Source organism: Trichosurus vulpecula, chromosome 5, assembly GCF_011100635.1.
Source record: "Trichosurus vulpecula isolate mTriVul1 chromosome 5, mTriVul1.pri, whole genome shotgun sequence".
Lineage (NCBI taxonomy): Eukaryota > Metazoa > Chordata > Mammalia > Diprotodontia > Phalangeridae > Trichosurus > Trichosurus vulpecula.
In genome coordinates, this window is record NC_050577.1 from 208,455,287 (window position 1) to 208,476,147 (window position 20,861).

Here is a 20,861-nt window from a genome sequence, read left to right on the forward strand (position 1 = left end):
TCTCTCCAGCTTCTTCCTTGGGGCTTACGTGTTCTCAATTGGTGAACTTGTAGGTTCTTATTGGTTCAAGTGTTGTGTCTATGCAAAAGACAAGGAAATTTGTATATATTGCCCTATTCACTTTCCTCAATTCAGTTCCTGAATTGTCTGGTGGAAACTTAGGAGATGTTCTCTAGGGATCTCAAACTTTGTATGTTCAAAACAGTTTTCTGTAAAATATTGATGATAATATAATACCTATCTGTCAGGTTGGTATAGGCAACTAGGTGTTTTAGTGGACTTGGAATCAGGAAGACCTGAATTCAAATCCTATTTCAGATCAGCTCAGAGCAGCTCAACCTCCGTTTTCTCTCGGGATTGATAATAATAGTATCTACCTTATAGTATTAAGTAATCATGAGGATTAAATGAGACTCTATTTGTAAGACACTTTGCAAGCCTCAAAGTGGCTATATAAATGTTGCTGTTATTGTGGTTTTTATGAGGCTCGAAATAATTAGAACTGTTGTAAACTTTTTACTGCTGTATATGACTGTCAGTAGTCATTGCTTTTAAACCTTTGTTTCAAAGAAGTATGTTTTTTATGACTTCATCATATTTCTAGTCATCTAGGTTCACAGTCTTGGAGTCATCCTTGACCTCTTCTGCCTCTCCTTCATATTCAGTCCATTGCTAGGTCTCATTGATTGTATCTCTTTAACATTTCTCACATTCATGCCCTTCTCTCCACTTATAGTCAACACTTTAGTTCAGGTTCTCATTAACTGCTGTCTATACTACTGTAACATCCTTATTCCAGGCTCTTTCTTCCTTTGTAGCTGCCGAAATAATCTTCCTAATAAGGCATAAGTCTGACAGTGTTATTCCTTTGCTTGTAGGCCTTCAGTTGCTCTCCATCACATCTAGGATAAAATACAGACTCCTTTCCTTAGCATTTGAGTCCTTTCATAATCCTACTTATATAGCCTTTCTTCATGTCATACTTCTTAATGGATTCTATATTCCAGGCCAACTGGGCTTAAATCCTATCTTCCCAATCTCTGGCTTTATTTACTACCTTCGTGCATTTGCCCAGGCCCTTCCATATCCTTGGAATGCATTCTCTCTTCACATCTACCTCTTAGAATCCTTGTTTTTCTTCAATACTCAACTCAAGAACAGCATTTATTTTATATAGGCGGGAGTGGTTTCTCTTTAAGGAGAAAAGAAGACCACCCTAAAGACTTCATTGATCTAGAGTGAAAAGTCTAGCCTATATGGAATCAGTGAGTTGGAGATTTAGTGGAATTTCCACTGCTCTGTGGAGATGCCTTTCTAGCCTAATGTCTTTGGTGGTAAATGCAGATATCAAATGGCATTTTGTTTTATCAACTAGGAATTGTATCCTTTTTAACCCTAAAGTTGTTTTTGTTGCATTTTGTGTTCCAAGACTTGTTGCATTGCATTCCAGTTCCAAACCTGAATCACTGGGCTAGCCTGAGCTAGGGATGGTTGAGAATCCACATCTTCTATGAATTTTCTAGTTGTTAGTACTCCCTTTTACCTCATTATACTCATATGGGTGCATGCCATTGCCTCATGGGAGTACTTAAGCTCCTTGAAAACAGGAACTATTTTATTTTTCTTTGTATTGTCCTGTTTGTTGAATTGAATCATTTAAGACAAATCACATGGTATACCTACTATGTTTTATATTTAATAGTTGTATATGGAAAACTGGCTAAGTGTTAGTATTTAGTGATATTTAGAGTCTCTTATCATGGTTTTTGTGTCATCTATATAACGATTGACTTTTCCTTGTGTATTTTACAGTTTTTCAGAAATTATCAGTGACTTCAGATTCTGATTTCCAAAGAGCAATTTCAGTACTGCATAGTTCTTACTTGGACTCTTCATCTGAGAATGGTTTTCATTACAGAGAAGTGACTGGTGAAAAATGACTTTTTCTTAAAGAAGGTGAGGAAATTGGTTGGTTGCGTGTATAGGTTTTTAAAAAAAATTTTTTTAAGAAATATACTGGTCACTTTTTGTCATTTGAGCCTTAGCTTTTCAGTTTGAATCCAACAGTCTTGGAAATATAACCTAATCACCCATAAGGGTATAGTTTATAAAACTGTGTGTGTATGTGTGTGTGTGTGTGTGTGTGTGTGTGTGTGTGTGTGTGTGTGTGTGAGAGAGAGAGAGAGAGAGAATACATGTATTTTACAAGACCTGTGATTTCGTTGGCATAGAAAAGCTTCCAGGAATTTCTTCTACCAATGCATATCAGCAGCTTTTCTACAGATTAAAGTCTTAAAGGTCACATCCAGTGTGTGTTAACCTTAAACCCGTCTTCTTGACTTTGAGTCTAACAAAAATGGGGGAAAAAGACCCCAATTGAGAAATGGTCAAAGGATATGAACAGGCATTTTTCAGAGGAAGAAATTAAAGATATCTATAGGCATATGAAAAAATGCTCTTAATCACTACTGATTAGAGAAATGCAAATCGAAACAACTCTTAGGTACCACATCTCTCCTGTCAGATTGGCTAAAATGACAAACCAGGAAAATGATAAATGCTGGAGAGGATGTGGGAAAATTGGAACACTGCTACATCGTTGGTGGAGTTGTAAAGTGATCCAGCCATTCTAGAGAGCAATTTGGAACTATGCCCAAGGGGTTTTAAAATATTCATACCCTTTGACTCAGCAATACCACTTCTAGAGTTGTATCCTAAAGAGATCACACGAGAGAAAAGGACCCATATGTACAAAAATATTTGTAGTGGCTCTTTTTGTAGTAGCAGAGAATTGGAAATCAAGGGGATGCCCATCAATTGGGGAATGGCTGAACAAGTTGTGGTATGTGAAGGTAATGGAATACTATCGTGCTGTAAGAAATGGGGAAGATACAGACTTCATAATAACCTGGAAAGATCTACACAATATAATGCTGAGAGAGTGGAGCAGAACTAGGATAACATTATACACAACCACAGATATATGGATTCTGTGATGACTAACCTTGATAGACTTCGCTCTTCTAAGCAATACAAGGTTCAAAGACAACTCCAAAGGACTCATGATGGAGAGAGCTAGCTACATCCAGAGAAAGAACTATGGAGACTGAATGCAGATTGAGGCAAACTGTTTGCTCTCCTTTTTTTCCTTTTGGTTTTTTCCCTCTTTTGGTTTTTTCTTTCTTTTTTTTTTTTGGTTTTGTTTCTTCTTTCTCATGGTTCATTCCATTGGTCATAATTCTTTACAACTTGACTATTGTGTAAATAAGTTCAATGCAAAGTTACATATAGAAGATATATGAGATTCCATGCCATCTTGGGGGTGTGGGGAGAAAATCTGGAACTCAAAATCATGTGGAACTGAATATTGTAAACTAAAAATAAAAAAATCTTAATTAAAAAAAGCAGGGGGGGGGGAGAGCAAATTTTATTTGTCTTTCAACTCCTGTCTCTTAGGGAGGAGGTGGTTGGCAAATACTCTATATTTATTTACCAGACAAAATAGCACATTTATAGCTTTTAATGCTCACTCTCTTTTATATAGTATAAAACTTTGTATCAACAAAAGAAAGCAAGCAACTACACTACAGAGGCACTTCATGAAACTTACGGTTTTCTTCTGTTTGACAAAGAAAGTCAGGTAAGGTAATGTTGAGTTTTAAAAATTGAAATTCTTGTACAAAATGCTTATTAATATGCAATTCTACACATCTCTTAGGTTGGCCTTCAAAGCTTATAGGATTCTTGATTCTTCATTCTTCCTAATGGCAGGGCAAATACATTATTATCTTAAAAAATCTGAATGTAACCTCAATTTCTGCCCTAAAATATATTTATAAACCTATACCTTTGGGAGGCAGTAAAGGATGCGGGGGTGGGGGAAGGGAGGCATTGCTCAGTATCAGTATTACGTTTCAGTGAGGAGAAATTGGTTCATTTTTCCATGTTATGTTTAATTTTATAGATGTCTCTTGCCCTCTTTGAGAGATTTTTAAAGTAAGTGACTTTTTTTGGGATAGGATGTGCTTTTTAGAATTTAAGATCTAACTTTGGAAACCTAAATTGCCATATTATCTTTCAGAATTAGTATTTTAAATGTAAGAGAATGTGCTGCTGTGTTCAGGTTATGTGCCCAGAGAAGTTTATAGCTTTATAAATTTATAATTTTAGCAGTGTTCCCTTATTGATAGTGATTAAATACTCCAAGGCAATGCTTTAGTCAGTCAGTAAACGTTCATTAAGCACTTACTACGTGCTAGGCACTAATCTGAGCTCTGTAGATAAAAAGAAGGGCAAAAAACAGGATCCTTTGTCCTAAGGAGCTCATATTCCAGTTGAGGAAATTATGCAGAATACTATATACATACAAGATATAAGCAGTATAAATGGAAGTTAATCAGATTTATTTGCTGAAGAAAAGACAGGGTGGATAAGGATTAAGAAAAATATATTAGATTTCTAGGCCATTAAGTTATTGGTAACTTTGGAGAAAATAGTTTCAGTTGCAGGAAGTTTAGAGAATGAGAGGAGAGGAAGGGAGAGGCTCCTAACTGGTGTTAGCTTTCTCAAATAGTTTAGCTTGAAGGGGAGCATAGATATATGCTATCAGCGATAATTGGATTGTGAGGATTTGTTTTTTCTTTTCTTAAAGAATGGAAGGGGCATAGATTGTGGGTGTGTTTGTTAACCAAGGGAAAGAAGGCAGTAGACGAGGATGTTTTAAAGATTGCAGACAGTAAATAGTGGAGACAGTCTACCAGAGAAGTCTGTATCAGTGGTTCAAATGGAAGGAGGGTGGGTTAATATTAAAGCCATAAATTTACAGAATTGAAAAGGACCTTAAAGAAAATTTAATACCATCTTCCTCATTTTACAAATAGGGAAACTGAGCCCTAGGGAAGTTTGGTAACTTGTTCTGGGGTCACTTAGGGAGTATCAACAGTAGAACTGGAAACTTTCCCCCGTTCTTGTTCTCAATTAATGAATAATTATTTACTAAAGTGCTAGTTTTAATAATATTTTGTATATTAGTATACATGATTGCTAGAATCAAGTAATTTTCTCTTATCTGGTGATCTGAACCCAATTATAATTTGTTTTGGGACTTCACCATTGGAAATATAGACATTTCTATGGCACATGCTCAAACCCTAGCAAAAAAATCAGAGAGTTCTTGGTTTAAAATTTTATCTTTTCATAATGTTTCCCATAGTGTCTGAATTTTAAGAAAATTTCATCTTTCTCTTGCTAGTGACTCATTCAATAGAGAAGGCAAAATTTTGGTCACTTTCCTAAAAATTGACAGTGAAGAAAACCTTGGGGATTCAGGATACTTTTCCTTCTCTTCCACCCTCACTACTAATTCTCTGCATGAATGACCACAATTTTGCTCATCTGTAAAATCATGGAGGTGGATTAGATTATCTTAAAGACCTTTTACAGTTTTAAAAGCATGAGCTATTGACAGTAACTCTTTTGTTTTATTTAAAGGCTAAACTAGTATGTCATTTTGGACTGCGTGTGGGCAATAGTACTGTTGCTACCTTGGGTGATCCAGCAAAAGGTAAGATTTTAAATTAGACCTAATGTATGCTGTGCTTTGCTAAGGTAGTAAGGTTGTTTAATTCTTACAGAATTTATAGTTGTAAAGGGAATCTATGTACAGGGAAGCTTTATCTCTGTAACAGATTTAATAAGTATCATGCCTTTTCCTGACTTTTAAAAATACGTTTTGGCCATGCTACTCTGCTTTGGAGAGCAAAACTTTACAGGACCTAAGGAGGGCATTGACCAGGAAACTGAGTCCATCAGTGAATTAGAAAACAGCAGGCAATATGGTGACTGCCAGGGAAAACAAAGATAACAAATCGAAAGGCTTATGGGGTATTTAAGAGATATCTACGTTCTGAATACATCCTTTGAATTGAAGCTAGGACTGGTTTGGATTGGTTTTTACAGGAAAAATGTAATACTTAAATTTAAGTATGGAGGAGTGTTTTATTTTTCCTTTGTAATATTATTATTTGTACCTGTGTTGTACCCAGTACTACCTGTTTTTGAAGTCTTGCTTCTTTATGTTGGCCTAGGAATGAGAAAATAAAACCCAAAGGGTTTAGGTTTGCATAAAGATACATGTAGCACTGCCAGTTGATTTTTAACTGCCTCAATTTTGGAGCATAAAAGTATTTATTTAGGATACAGTAGTATATTTGTTGTGAAATAACCTGGGAATCAGATTACCAGATGTTTTCTGGTTGAGTGAGTTTTGGAAAAGAATTAAAACATTTAAGTATTCCTACATAGATATGTGAATTTATTTAACTTTCTCATCCCTCTTCCTTGATAAACCTAGCCGCAAAATTGGCTGATAAAAACAACTTCATAGAATCTCAGCTTTATTCTCATGTCTCTTTCCTATTGAAAATAGCAGATGCCATGCTTAAACTATTAAACCAGCATGTTTAGTTCTATAGCAGTATGCTTGCAAATTGAGTTACTGTGTTCTTTATCAGAATTGGTGTGTGAAGACCAGTAAAAAGAATATTTTAAGTGTACTTTTTCTCTCTACTTTTAGAAAATTATAACCATATTCATATCATGTTTTACATAATATTTTTCCAAATTTCGTGAAGTTGGCCATCCTTTGTGTTTAAATTGGTCTACAAAGACTGTTAGTCTAATGAGATTTATCATGTTTACTCTAGAAAGCTCTCTAATGTTAAGTATTATATTCTGTTTTATATAGCTTTTTCAGAAAAGGGTATCTGCCAATTAATTGAAATATAGTTAATAGTATTTGGAGCTTTCCTAGCACATTATTTATAAAAATCTGAAATAACTATTGTTAATAGTCATAATGAAGAAACTGTTATGGCAAATATTGCTATCCATTTGCAGGTGAAGATGCTGAAGCACAGATAATTTATTAAATGTACTTTATATACTGAATATGAATGAGATGTACTTATTATTATCCGTCAATTTTTATCAGTTACTAGATTGTAGTTCTTTCTTAATTTTTAAGCGTGATGATCATTTTGTAAACAAGCCTAAATATATTCAATGTGCATTTTTAAATATAGATTGTTAAAGTGTTCCTGTTCTAATCAGTAGCATCTTCACTCTTGTTGCTTTTGAAAAGAGTGTTGTCCAAAACAGTGTCTTGATTCTCTCACACAAATAAAGATAAACATAATCTAATCTGTTTCTAGAACTGAGTTTTAAATTCTGTTCTCAATTCCTACCCTCAATTTTACTAGACCAACTTAAGTTTTAAATGCCCTGTATTTCATTCTTACGCTTACGGAAAATCTCTTTAGCATCAGTTGGTTCTTACATTCATGTACATTTTTGTACACTTGTAGGTGTATATATTTCCAAATATTTGGATTCCCTTCATCCAAGACCCTGGTATCATGGAAAATATGGCTACATTGTCATTTTTAATCTAATTACGGTAAAGCACATATGGAATTTTATTGCAAAAATTTATTAACATTTATTTCCACACGTTCTGTGTAGAAGTGTACACGATAGTTACATATCGTCACTAGAAAGAATATCATCTAAGTTGAGAAAAAAATGTGATTGCTATTTTATAAACATTAAACTAAATAGCAAAATAAATGTTTTGTTTATAATCTGTTATTGATTACAGTTAACTCAGTGGTTGCATAGGCTCATAGAGCTTTATCATAGATTTAGGTTTATCATAGATCATAGATATAAAGCCTTAAGTAGGACGTTAGTGGCTACCTGATCCAGCTCCTTCATTTTACAAACAAGGAAGTTGCAACAGAGAGGTTAGTTGATTTGCCCAAGCACATAGGTGGCAGAGCCAAGACTCAAACCCATATCCCCTGGCCTTATCCCCTACTGTTTCAATGGCACCATGCTGTTTCCCTAAGTAAGACAGATGAAATTTGAAAAAAAGCATTTTTAGAGAGAATGGAATTCAGTATCATAAATTACTCACTTCAGCCTTAGGATTGTTAGAAAGAAGGTATGAATCAAATTGTCCCCTTACTAAGAAGGCAAGAATTTGTATATTTCTAGAGAGAGAGAATGCACAGTTAATCGCCTTAGGATGCCATTAACCTGTGGGAATTTATTTTTGTAATGGCTGTGGAAATACTGATTAATTTAGGATGCGAGATTCATAGCTCACTCATCACTTTTATTCATTCAGCAAATAGTTGTTGAGCACCTAAGATATACAAGGCAGACTTGGGGGAGGCATTGTAAGAGTGGATACAAAAATGACAAAAACACAGTCCCTGCTTTTGTTGTTCTTGTCAACTTAAATAATAGTTTCTAAATTTGTGTTTTAATTCATTATGAAATTTTACTGAAATGCTCAATCTTTGTGTCTTGCTACACACAAATCACCTTGTTGGGTCAGGTTATATGTAGCCACTTGAAAAATTATTGGTTGGGTTTTATCTAGTTGGTTCCAGTAGTGATTATACCATTGCTTTTATTTAATTAGACAACATGAACAATAGGATAATCCACAATCTCTCTTTTCTCTTGAAAAGTAACATACATTTTTATAACTGGAATATGAGAGAATCAGATTTAAAAAAAACCCGTAGTACTGATTCTCTTTTGGAAATAGGCCCTTTTTGGTAGTATCCTATTAGTGTTCAATAAGAGCAGGTAATTTGCTGAGTGTTCTACCCCACATTGTTCTTTGCTGTTTTCATAGCAATTTGCCCTGGTATTGTTACTCTTGTGCCTTGGCTTGTTGGTAATGATGACTTAGACTAAACTTTCCATTTTAATATTTAAATGGATTTAAGTTTAAAATTTAAATTACATTTAAAATAATTAAAATTTTTTTAGTTTTTAATTTTTAAATTTAATTTTAAAATTAATTTTTAAAGAATTTAAACTTTTTATTTTTAATTTAATTTTTATAATTAAAATTTTAAATTAAATATGTTTGGATTTGGAAGCCATTTAAAAATTTTATTTATTTCAGGCCACTTGGGGTCTTTTGTCATTGGCATGGTTGTATTTAGTCTCTTTTTGGCATGTAGAGTCTTTGGCCCTTTATTTTTCCTCTCATGGCTCCATATACATTTTGTTGAACAAATAGTTCAAAAGTTCACCTCCTATATTTTGCTGCTTTGCTTTCTATGCTAACTGATTATTAGATAATGAATTATAACTATATTGTTGAATTGTAGTTAAAATCTTAGCTTAAAATACATATGCATTGATCTTGCCAGTTTAACTGTTTTAATCCAGATGTAGGATTGAGTTCTTAATAAAACTGTTTAAACTGTATCTTTAGTTGCAATTTATTGTTTGAAGGCCTCTGATTAGCATTATTATGTTTTGTTTATTGTAGGGAAAAGTCAAGGCTATACTTGAGAATTATACAGATAACTATACCAGTCCGTCTTTTGGCTACGATTGCCATGTGGCTGCAAATATCAACAAGGTTTCTCTCAAGACAAGCCATTTTCGAGCCTTTGAGCTGAGTCAGGTATAGTCACTTAAAATGGACAATGAATAAATGCAACTATAATAAATATTTTGGTATATAGTGTGGTACATTTATGGGCAGCTTAATGCTCATAATTGAGTCAGCGATATTCCCTTGACAACATTTTTGTTTTCCTTTTTAGTATTACCTCTGTGAATTTTTAGGCAACAGTGTTGTTGGATGACCCAGGCAAATCCTTCCTCACATAATTGTAGCTTTTCAGTACGGTGAACCTAACAGGATGTCAACTTTAGCTCATAAAAATATGTAAGTAATGTATTCATAGTTATTTTTCCTCGCTTGAATCCTATGTCTTTATAAAAATATTTTTTGCTTTCTTTTTTCCCCTCTTTTCCTATAGGATTGAATTTGATGATGAAGGTAAGGGAATATTTGATTGACCCTTCATTTAGATTTTTAAAAATTAATTCTGAGTATTTATCAGTTTTTTTCCCACTTTTTTTCCCCCAAAGTTCTTATCTCCCCATGGAGAGGACAGTTAATTATTCAGGGACAACTGATATGTGATTTAACACTCTGGTCGCCTCATGGTGCAGTGATTCCAGCCCAGTTGTAAGTTTTTACTTTTGTTTTCTCCTAATACTTGTATAATACTTAGAAGAATATGCATTTTGAAATTTGGATTATATTCATGTTAGATATGTGCCTGACTTTAAAGAATTAGTACAGGTGTGTGTGTGTGTGTGTGAATCAGAACATTTGAAAAATCTTACCTAGGTTTTAGTTCTGGCTCCTCCACTAACTAGCAAATCGTTTTGAACATCTACATATAAGTTCCTTGATCTTTTAGATAATGCTTGCCCTGCCAATCTTATGTAATTGTTACAGGTTAAAACCAAATAACAAAAGTAAAATGACTTTGAAAGGCTAAAATTATAGTAGAAATGTAAGTTGTCGTTGTTAAAGTTTAGCCTTACAAATAAAGATAAAATCTTATCCAGATCCTTGTACTTGCCTTCTTACTTACTTACCTTCCACATAGGAAGTTATGGTCTTCATAATACATAGAAGAAAGTGTACCATCATCAAGCACAATGGTAGAAATCACATGATGGGGGAAGGATGTTTGACAGAAAACAATACATGTATAAAATGTGTAAAAGAGGCATCTCTCTATCATATGCATTATTTTAAAGCCTGGAATAACAAACTGTAACAGGTTGTTTCAATCCTCTAAATATGTTGTTTGATTTACATTATGTGATATCTTGAGTAGCAGTATGTGGTAACTTTGATGTGATCATATCTGTATCATATAGAGAGAAGTCATCTTTTATGAAGTTTCCATAGGTTTGTGTGGTTTCCATTGATCTCTTAGTTTATATCCCAATTGTTGAAAGTGTAGGTTTAAATGTAAAGGTAATGGAAGGAATGGAGAGAAATGATTATTAATAACCAATTAATATGGTAGGGGTGTGGGGATCTAGGTTTTTTCCCTTTCTGTTTCCTCAAAGTCCAGCCTCTCATGGGCATTTCAAACCCTACCCAAAGAATTCACCCCACCCAGACCATCTTATCCAGAGGGAATTCTTACCCCACCATTGTTCATTGTTCATTGACTGGATGGAGATGGATTCTGTTTGTATAGATTGCCCAGGTGTAGCGCCAATGCGATCTTCACAGCCCTATGGCCAACCGTGAATAATATATGAATATAGTTCTGAATTGCAAAATATAACAGACTCTCCACATGGAAGGCAGAACCAAAACATTTATTCAAACACCAGAAGGCCGAATCAGTCATGGGAACAAAGAAATCTATACACTTTAGCAGTGCAGGGTCACCAGCATCCCCAAGCTTTCTGTTAGGGCCTTCCCACAGCATGGGCTCCTTCTCTCGCTCACCCTGGCTGCTGCTCTGTGTCTCTTTCTCTCCCTCTGACTGCTCTCACCAACTTCCTCTCAGCTCTTCTGTACCCTTCCTGCTTCACCCCTTCCTCCTCCACCCCTTCCTGTTCCATCTGTTCAGCAAGCTCTTTCCACCACAGGCTTCATGTGACTTCGACTTTCATGTGACTTAAGCAGGTCATATGGGCCTATTAATAGATGGGAAAGATCTTCCCATTTACAGTACCATTACACCAGGCTGGAGTGATTTGGCTTGAGATGAGTCTCTTTGTCCAAGAGCTCATTCGTGTCCGCCAGTCCCTCATTAGAATAAGCCCACCTCATCATGATATTCATTCTCTAATTGTTAACCAGTCAGAGTTGATTTCTACCTATCAGGTATCTAAACATTCTGGGGCCTCCAGGGTTCCACTTTGGTTTATGAGAGAAGACCTCTGACTTCAGTCTATTAATTATTTGCTAGCCATATGTCTTTCCAATTTTTCATTCATCACAGAACAATTCTATTTTTTTTCCTTCTGTTAGTGAAAGGCAGCTTGAGGTAGTGGATAGAATACTGTACATGGAAAGAGAAAGATCTAGGTTCAAATCCTGCTTCAGACTCCTACTAGCGATATGACCCTGAACAAGTCACAATGTTGCCAAGCCTCAGTTTCTCCATTTGTAAAATAGAGATACTGGTAGCACCTACCTTAAAACGATGTTCACTTCACAAAAATAAAAGCACTGTATAAATGTGAGGTAGTAGTAGAAGTAGCAGTAGTGGTGGTTGTAATATTAGAAAACAGTAAAAAGTTTGTGGAAAATTACTCTAATTTGTTCACAGTGATAATGCTGACCTTTATTCAAAAGATGACAGGGAAATTAAGTATTGAAAAAATTCTTTATATCTTGTTTTGTGGCTCATTCCTAGTGGTTATCAGTTACAACCAAAGATTTTGAAGAGATAGAGCTTGAAAATCAACCACAACTTTTCAAATTAGAGTTGGAGCAGGAAGAAGGATTTAGGCAGTACTTAAATGTTCATCATATTTTTAGATAACGTCTTAGAACCTGCATTAACTATCCAGAATATTCTTAAAAGGATTCATCAAATTCTATAGGAGACATATCTTAATCCACAAATTGCTCAGTCTATATGTTATTGAATTCTAAAGGTTGTAGTTATGGAAGAATTTTGTTTTTATCTGAGTTTAGATTTGAGATTTGCAAAGTATATTTGTCATTAATATTTATTACACTGGTTTTCTTTTGATAGACCCCGGCAGCTAGATGCTAAATATGTTATGGAAGTATCTACTTTGAAGAAGAAGCTACCAGAATCTGCTTTTAGAAAAAGCAATTATTTGGAAAGAAAAGGTATCATTCAAATAATATCGATATTTTCTCTCCTCCTCCCTCAATTCCCCTAACTCTTAATTGTATATTTACATAGAAACTGGTCTCAGAACTTTGTATTGTTAAGTCTTCCCTGCAGGCCTAGTAAAACCTTCCTTTGTCACAAAGAAAAACAAACAACCCTTCAGTGCATCTGATAGTACCTATAGTCTCCAGACCAAGAGAAGGGAGGCTTCAACATCTGATTCATATTTGTAATTTCATCATGAAAAGGTTCTACAGAGAACCATTTATTTTAAAAAATATTGAAGATTTGGAATATATCATTCTGGCTAAACAAAACAATTATTATTCTAAAGACATAGCATTATATTTGAAATAATAACATTTCTTTGTGCTCTTAATCCTACTCTAATGTTTCATTATGGAGTGACATGGCATCTCTTTTAAGTCTTCTTCTGAGGAGTAGAAACTTTGGCAAGTTCTACCAATCATAATGGGTTTTGAGTACAGTCCCAGCAAGACTGTTATCTAAGAACCATACTTTGGTTTAGAAATTTATCACAGTAGACTAGCCTTAGGTGATAAATTCTTTGGCCATGACAATCTATAAAGCAAAAATATGAAGTGACCTCCAGTCCTTTGTAGCCCCTTGCATTTCTGTAATGAAAGTGAAAGAGAAATGAAAAAAGAGGCAGAGGCTAATAAACACACAGTTTTTATGTTATCTTTAAACGTTAATATTAAGTATTGTTACACTAAAAATGAGATCCTTGTCCAGCAACTAAGAAGTTGGCATACTATTAGAGAAACTGAATCATGTCAATATTGACATTTGAATTATAGATAAAATCAGAAGATAGAAGGAAGCTGAAGTTATATGGTTAAATAGTTTGCGGATTCTTTTTAGAGTGACAGATAAAGAATTGGCAGTTGCTTTCATCCTGGGTCCAAAGATAATAGGATACATCATTTCATGTGACAGTTTATCTTATCTTACAGTGTCCATGTTGAATATAAGCAAAAAAAAAACTCTCAGGAAAATAATTTAAGCTTATGTTCCAACAGAGGACCAACAAGTAGAAAAATTTATGAAGCCCTCAAAATTAGACATTTAATACTTGTAGATTCAATAATAATACATCATGTTTGTAAACACTTTACATACATTGTCTCATTTGATCTATGCAAAGATGGACAGGGAAGAATGATCACAAATATGTTGAAAAATTTGACTCAGGGTCAAGAAACAAAAGAGTCCAGAAGGTTTGTAGATTACACAGAAGCCTTATGCCTATATGTCATGAATACTTCCTTCAAAAAAGGAAAAAAAGACAGGAAATAACTGATTACTGATGTGAGAGTCATTTTCCAATTAGTGATCTTTATAATAACCATCAACTTTTCATAGCAAAGATCAAAATACATAAGAAATTAGAAGGAATAAAAATGAGAAGATAAGTTCAAATAGCTCTTGTCTTATTTAAGTAAGTTCTTGACACTGAAAAAAATGAGAAATGGATAAAGGAACAGTCATCAACATGAACTGTCACTAAGGAAATCTTATTGATGTAAAGCAGTTCAGTGAAGAAGAGAACAAAAGGAACACAGATAGCAAATAAATACTTGATCTTGCCTAAAAGAAAGACACGACAGCCAGGGGTAATGTTGATTTAGAACAGGAGTGAGGAACCTGCGACCTGGAGGCCACATATGGCCCTCTAGGTCTTCAGGTGCAACCTTTTGACTGAATCCAAACTTCACAGAACAAATCCCTTTAATAAAAGAATTTGTTCTGTAAAACTTGGACTCAGTCAAAAGGCCACACCCATGGACCTAGAAGGCCACATGTGGCCTCCAGGCCACAGGTTCCTCTCGCCTGGTAGAATCTAAACTTGTTTGCAAATTACTAAGGAGGATAGTAGTAAATTATGAACAGTATTGTCTATTGAAATATGAAAAGGTAGCTAAGGGAAAAATAAGTTTACAGAAAGCTTTTCATGAGGCGATCACAAGAGCAATTAAGAGTAAAATGGTTTTCTCTACCAATGGCAGTAAAACTACCCCAATTGAACTCTTAACATCATAGTTTTCAATGTTCTGTATGGCAGAGTAGAACGATCACTAAAGAAAACCAAAACCAAAAAGCTACCTTTTCATATTTCAATAGACAATACTGTTCATAATTTACTACTATCCTCCTTAGTAATTTGCAAACAAGTTTAGATTCTCGGCTGGGAAAAGCCACCTGTGTCGGAGGTTATATAATTTTGAGGGCCATGGAGAATCTCAAGAGAGCCAGTATGTTACCAGATCTTACTGATTCTGTTTCTTTACCATCTCCTGTTCTCCATCTCATTCTGTCTACTTGTACTACGGCCACCCTCATTCAGGCCCTTGTTGCTTCTTCACTGAAGTATCATACCTCCTAACTGGTCTCCTGTCCCATTCTCCACACAGCTGCCAAATTGATTTTCCTAAAGCACAAGCTTAACTGTCACTCAGGATGTTCCATAGGCTCTCTATTACTTTGAGGATAAAATACGGACTCCTCTGTCATTTAAAGCCCTCTCTACAGACTAGCTTCGGCCTATATTTCTAGTTTAATTGTGTATTGATTTCCTTTGCACATTTTGCTTTTCAGACAAGCAGGCCTGTTTGTTGTCTGCATACAGCACTTAGCACAATGCCTGGCACATGGTAGGTGCTATTTAAATGCACAGCATACTTTTGAACTCTGTGCTTTTTGCACAAGCTGTCACTTTTACGTGAAATACTCCCCCTCATTGCCTTTCCTTCTTAGAATCTCTAGCTTCCTTCACAGCTCAGCTTCACCTTCACACAAGAGGCCTTTCCTAATTTCTCCAGTTGTGGCTACTCCCTCCCCCTGTAATTACTTTATATTTATTTTGTATTTAATTATTTGTGAACATGTTGTTTCCCTTAAATATGATGTAGACTCCTTGAGGACAGGGATTATGTCATTTTTTTTTCTTTGTTGTCATCTAGCCCTGTGCCTTGAGTCGACTGTCAGAAAACAGGAGATAAGTCAAATGATTTGGAACAATCACAGATATTATGAAAAATAGTGATTGAGATATTGAGGATTATTTGTATTTTCTAATCTTTAGAAGACTTCTAGGATAATCCATATATATATAAGAACATCTTTAATGAAACTGAGAATGGATGAGGCAGTTTGCATGAATGACATTCTGTAGCACATCTTGCAATCACAGAACTGATTAAAAGGATGCAAATAACATAATATCTCACAGTGCTTATTTTTTGTTGATTATTTTAAAAACTATTTAATCTGCTAGAGTAAAAGGTAGCATTAAATACTTCCTTTCCTACAAGTTGTCTTGTACATATGTTAAACAAAGATTCCTCGAAAGATACAATGAAGAACCTATGTTCAGTTACTCTTAATATCAAAGGAAGCATAGCTGCTGTCATGGAGGAGTACCAGTGCATGGTACAAATCAGTTTCTCTGTAGATGGCAAGTTCTCCACATTCTCTGAGTTAGAGATCATTTGTGCTAACTACATCAAACCCTGGAATATTGCATAGCCTCCTAAATGAAATCATCAGACACTTAAGAGTTTGACCTAACAGTCCACACAAGAAAAACCAAATGGATATAAAATGCCCATTGTACAGATGGACATGTAGTCAGATGGACGGTCTACAAACCTGGAAAAATATTGGGAAAATGTTGCAGATGAACAGTGAACTAAGACCAGAATTGAATAGCAGGAAGAGAGTAGGATGGCATTGCATTTGGAAAATTTTCAGATATCAGTGACCCAAAGCTTCTTCCTGAAATAAAACCCCATTTTAAAAAACATTAATACTGATCCAGTGATCAGTCAATCAACAGGCATTTAAGTGCTTACTATATACTAGGCATGGGACCAATCTGCTGGAGACACAAAAGCAAAAATGAGAGTCCCAGCCCTCAAGGAGCTTGTATTCTAATGGAGAAGTTTTCACGGCTATAAACCATGGAATATCACTGTCTCCAAAGAATCAAAATTGTGGGCCACTCAGAGAGAAGTGGAAAGATGCACGGTGAGCACAAGTGGACTATAGCATGTTGTCAAAGGTGAATTTTATGCAAGAGGCAGTATAAAAGACACAGATATTTGGTGAGAGCAGGGAGCCCACGTGGGTACCTCTGAAATGCTATGACACCTCACAGGAGGCCCCTAGCAATTGAATAGAACACATAGGAGATAAGTGAGGCATGGATGAGTTGCAGTCTGCATCATTGGAGGAATTACCCATATTCGTGTTATGTAAGATCCATTGGAGCAAATACTTGAGCTCCACTGAAATTCTACTCCACTTTATTGCCTTCTCTTATCAAAGGCTGTGTTATCTACATCAGCAGAGTATAAGCTCTGGTAGGTCCTACCAAGCTGGAAAAGCTTGAAGCACAGGCCTTGTGATAGACTATATTGTTTGAGGACTGACCTAGCTAAATTTGGAAAAGTTTATCACCAGGTGTCTGCAGGTTGATGAATTGCTTTGTTCTATAAAATTTTTTTTTCTTGTGAAGTTTAGAGCAAGGAAAGGTCTTTAAGAGTGTTTGTCTTATATGTTACTGTTTTCACATATCTTATTTGTTCTCTTTACAGTCTGTTACCAAGGTTTATGCTTCAGCATGTATGAAGTGGAAATATCAAACAAACAGGGGAAGAGATTAGATCAACTAACAGAATACATAAAAACTAAGAAATTGGTAAGGACGTGGACTTAAGTAGTGTTATTTCTTAAATAACTGAAAATTTCTCATCTCATTTTTAGCTAGATCTGTTTAGTAGGATAAATCATTTAAATAATGATTAGAGAATTTTTATTCTTCCTCAGTCTTTATTAGGCACTTTTTTTTTGAGGGGGGAAGGCAAGGCAATTGGGGTTAAGTGACTTGCCCAAGGCAGCTAGTAAGTGTGTCAAGTGTCTGAGGCCAGATTTGAACTCAGATCCTCCTGACTCCAGGGCCAGTGCTCCACTGACCGCCCACCTAGCTGCCTCTTTATTAAGCACTCTTAAGACGAATGTTCTCACCTCTTTTTGATCTTAAATCTTAGAGGTTGTAAGAAATTTTGATACAGAAATTCCCTAGAAGATGTGTTATAAGGAATATAGGAAAATAAGGGCTTTCCCAAAATCCTCTCAGAGGAATAGATGCCCTTCCTAGAACATTTACTCCCTAGAATTTCCTCTAACATGTGAATCCCAAAAGCATTTGATGCAAATTGACTTTAACTTACTGCATCCAGATTGAACTACAAGGAGTTGTAAGGAATCTCAACTACTTTGCTTAGTTTTACAGAGACTAGGTCGTTTCTACCTCATGTGTGCAATTTCAAGTGGTAGTAATGCTTTTGTGTTAGCTAGAATGTATTTGGAAATGGAAGGTAAAGGAGGAAGGAAGGGGTAGTTCTCTGGCAGCTTCGTTTTTGAAATGCTCCCATCAGTATTACTTAATTACAGAGATTGCAAGAGAAAATAAAATGTTTTTTTTTAACATGTTTAATCTGAAAGTAATTTGTACAAATTATAAGTGATATTTTATAGGATTGGTAGGGTTCATGTGGTTATTGTATACAAAATAGGAATGAAATTTTCTGATTATTTTCAGGAAACATGCCAATGGATCCTGAACTGCTTTTAAGTACTTAAGGAAATTAAAGTTAATAGAAAATTAGTTTAAAGCTAAATGTGTTTCTTTTGGATTTGTCTTAATTGCACATTATCATTTGATTCTTGAGCCTTCATCATGAGTTTATGGGCGATACTATATATTTTATATTCCTTGCTGTGAATCTTGTTGAGTTGAAGCTTATAATTATTGAAACATTTAATGAAATGAATTGATTTTGCCTTGAAAAGCCGTGTTAGTCTTCATTTGTTGTACTGGAACACCCTGTATTAACAGTGAATGGATAGAACACTTTCTGGGCTATGTCACAGCAATAAATTCCTCTTTGTTAGTAGAAATGGTTAAATCTTAAAATTTAAAAGATTCTAATGATATTTCCCTTTAGAGTATAAGTTAAAAGGAGTTTCCACTCACTCTTTAGAAAGGGCATTGTATTTGGACCCAAGTTTATATTTGGGTTTTCTTACTAATGTGATATTGAGCAAGTCACTTACCTCCTCTGGGCCCCATTTTTACCTGTATAATGAAGGGATTGGAGTAGATGATCTTTAAGGTCCCTTCCAGCTCTAAATCTGGGATCCTATGATCTGTGACTTTCAGTTCACTGATAACATAGCAAACATTTCTGTTTTGCTTCGCATATTTTCTTCTTTTTTAAAAAATTTATTTATATATTTTTAGTTTACAATATTCTGTTCCTCAAGCTTTTGAGTTCCAAATTTTCTCCTCTCCCACCCCTCCCACCTCCCCAAGATGGCATGCAGTCTGATATAGTCTGTACAAATACATTCACATTAAACATATTTTCACATCAGTAATGTTGCAAAGAAGAATTATAACCAATGCAATGAACCACAAGAAAGAAGAAATAAAACAAAACAAAAAAGAAAGCAAATAGTATGCTTTGATCTGCATTCAGACTCCATAATTCTTTTCTCTGGATGTATATAACATTTTCCATCGTGAATCTTTTGGAGTTGTCTTAGAACCTAGCATTGCTGAGAAGAGCCAAGTCTATCAAAATTAGTCATCACATAATGTGACTGTTAACTGTGTACAATGGATTTTTTTTTTAAAGATTTTGTGGGGAGTTTAATTGGTAATCTCAAGAATTTTACTTTCACTTTTGGATTCAGGGTTGAAAAGGTAAACAATGAAAGGCCTAATCGTTTTTACTTTCATTTTCTTCTGACGTAGGAAATAAAAGTGAAAGTCATTTTTGTTTTAGGAACAAAATTGTCCTGGATGCTGTAAATAACCTGTAAGACCAAGTCAGCAAATGGAAAAAAGATCTTGTAGTTTCTTATTTTCATTGTGATACTTTTATTAAATTATTTATTATGTTTTGGTGGCTCGTTTCCTTCTTTTTAAAAAAACATTTTGGTCTCTTTGGTCTAGCTATAATACACAGTCTCAGTTTTAGGTATCTTCACAGTTTAGGTATCGTTAAAAATTTTTTTAGCATAAGTTTTTATTGACAACTTCTGTTTCTTACATTATTACAGTTATCCCCAGTATGCCTTCCCCTCTGCCAGAGAGCCATCCCAAATAACAAATACTGTTTTTTTTCCAAGAGGGGAAAAAAAATCAGCACAGCTGATTGATAAAAAGTGTAAAAACATGTGCAATGTCTAACACATTGTCTATTGCTAACACAGTGTCTGTCTTCATAAAAAGGTGGGTTAGGGGTATCCTTCCATCTCTCTTCATTCTAGCCATACTTGATCTTTATAATTTTGTTATGTTCATTCACTTTATTTTGGTGGGGGGTAGTTGATCATCCCATTTACATGGTTGTAGTTACCATGCATGTTGCTTTCCTGAGTCTACTTCATTATCGATTTGTGTAGATCTTTCCATTCTTCACACGTTATTTCTTATACTACATTGCATTCATTTACCACAATTTGTTTATGGTAATTCAATTCGTGGGCTTTTACTTTGTTTTGAATTTTTTACTATCATAAAAGGTACTGCTATTAATATTTTGGGAGAAACTGGGTTGCACAATGGCTAGAGTGAGAGGCCTGGAGTCCAGAAGACCTCTCCTCCTGAGTTCATATCTGGCCTCATACACTTAATAGCTGTGTAACCCTGGGCAAGTAATTTAATTATGTGTGCCTCACATCTCATCTGTAAAATGAGCTGGAAAAGGAAATGGCAGACCACTCCAGTGTTTTTGCCAAGAAAACCTCAAAAATGAGGTGTTGAGGTGTCAGGCACAACTGACAGATGACTGAACAAAATAAATATTTTGGAGTATATGAGAACTTTCTTCTTATCAATGACTTTTTTTGGGTTTAAGCCCAGTAATGAAGTGTCTGGTTCAAAAAGTAGGGATAGCTTGGTTACTTCATTTGCATAATTCCATTTTGTTTCAGAATGATTATACCATTATTTACAGCTCCACCAACAATGTATTGGCGTTTTTCCACAACACTGCCAACCCTGACTATTGCCATTTTTTTGGTCGTATTTGCCAATACACA

General features: G+C 35.0%; 1 protein-coding gene across 1 annotated transcript in view; it reads left to right on the forward strand.

Moving 5' to 3' along the window:
- The window catches only part of TASOR2 (transcription activation suppressor family member 2), a 104,604-nt gene that overhangs the window by 37,768 nt on the left and 45,975 nt on the right, over positions 1–20,861 (forward strand). The window contains 11 exon segments of the mRNA XM_036760699.1: positions 1,813–1,956; positions 3,545–3,640; positions 5,491–5,518; positions 5,521–5,563; positions 7,365–7,456; positions 9,356–9,493; positions 9,636–9,760; positions 9,855–9,874; positions 9,967–10,066; positions 12,621–12,721; positions 17,345–17,448. Coding sequence (XP_036616594.1) covers positions 3,600–3,640; positions 5,491–5,518; positions 5,521–5,563; positions 7,365–7,456; positions 9,356–9,493; positions 9,636–9,760; positions 9,855–9,874; positions 9,967–10,066; positions 12,621–12,721; positions 17,345–17,448 — 792 coding nt within the window. The 5' untranslated portion in view covers positions 1,813–1,956; positions 3,545–3,599.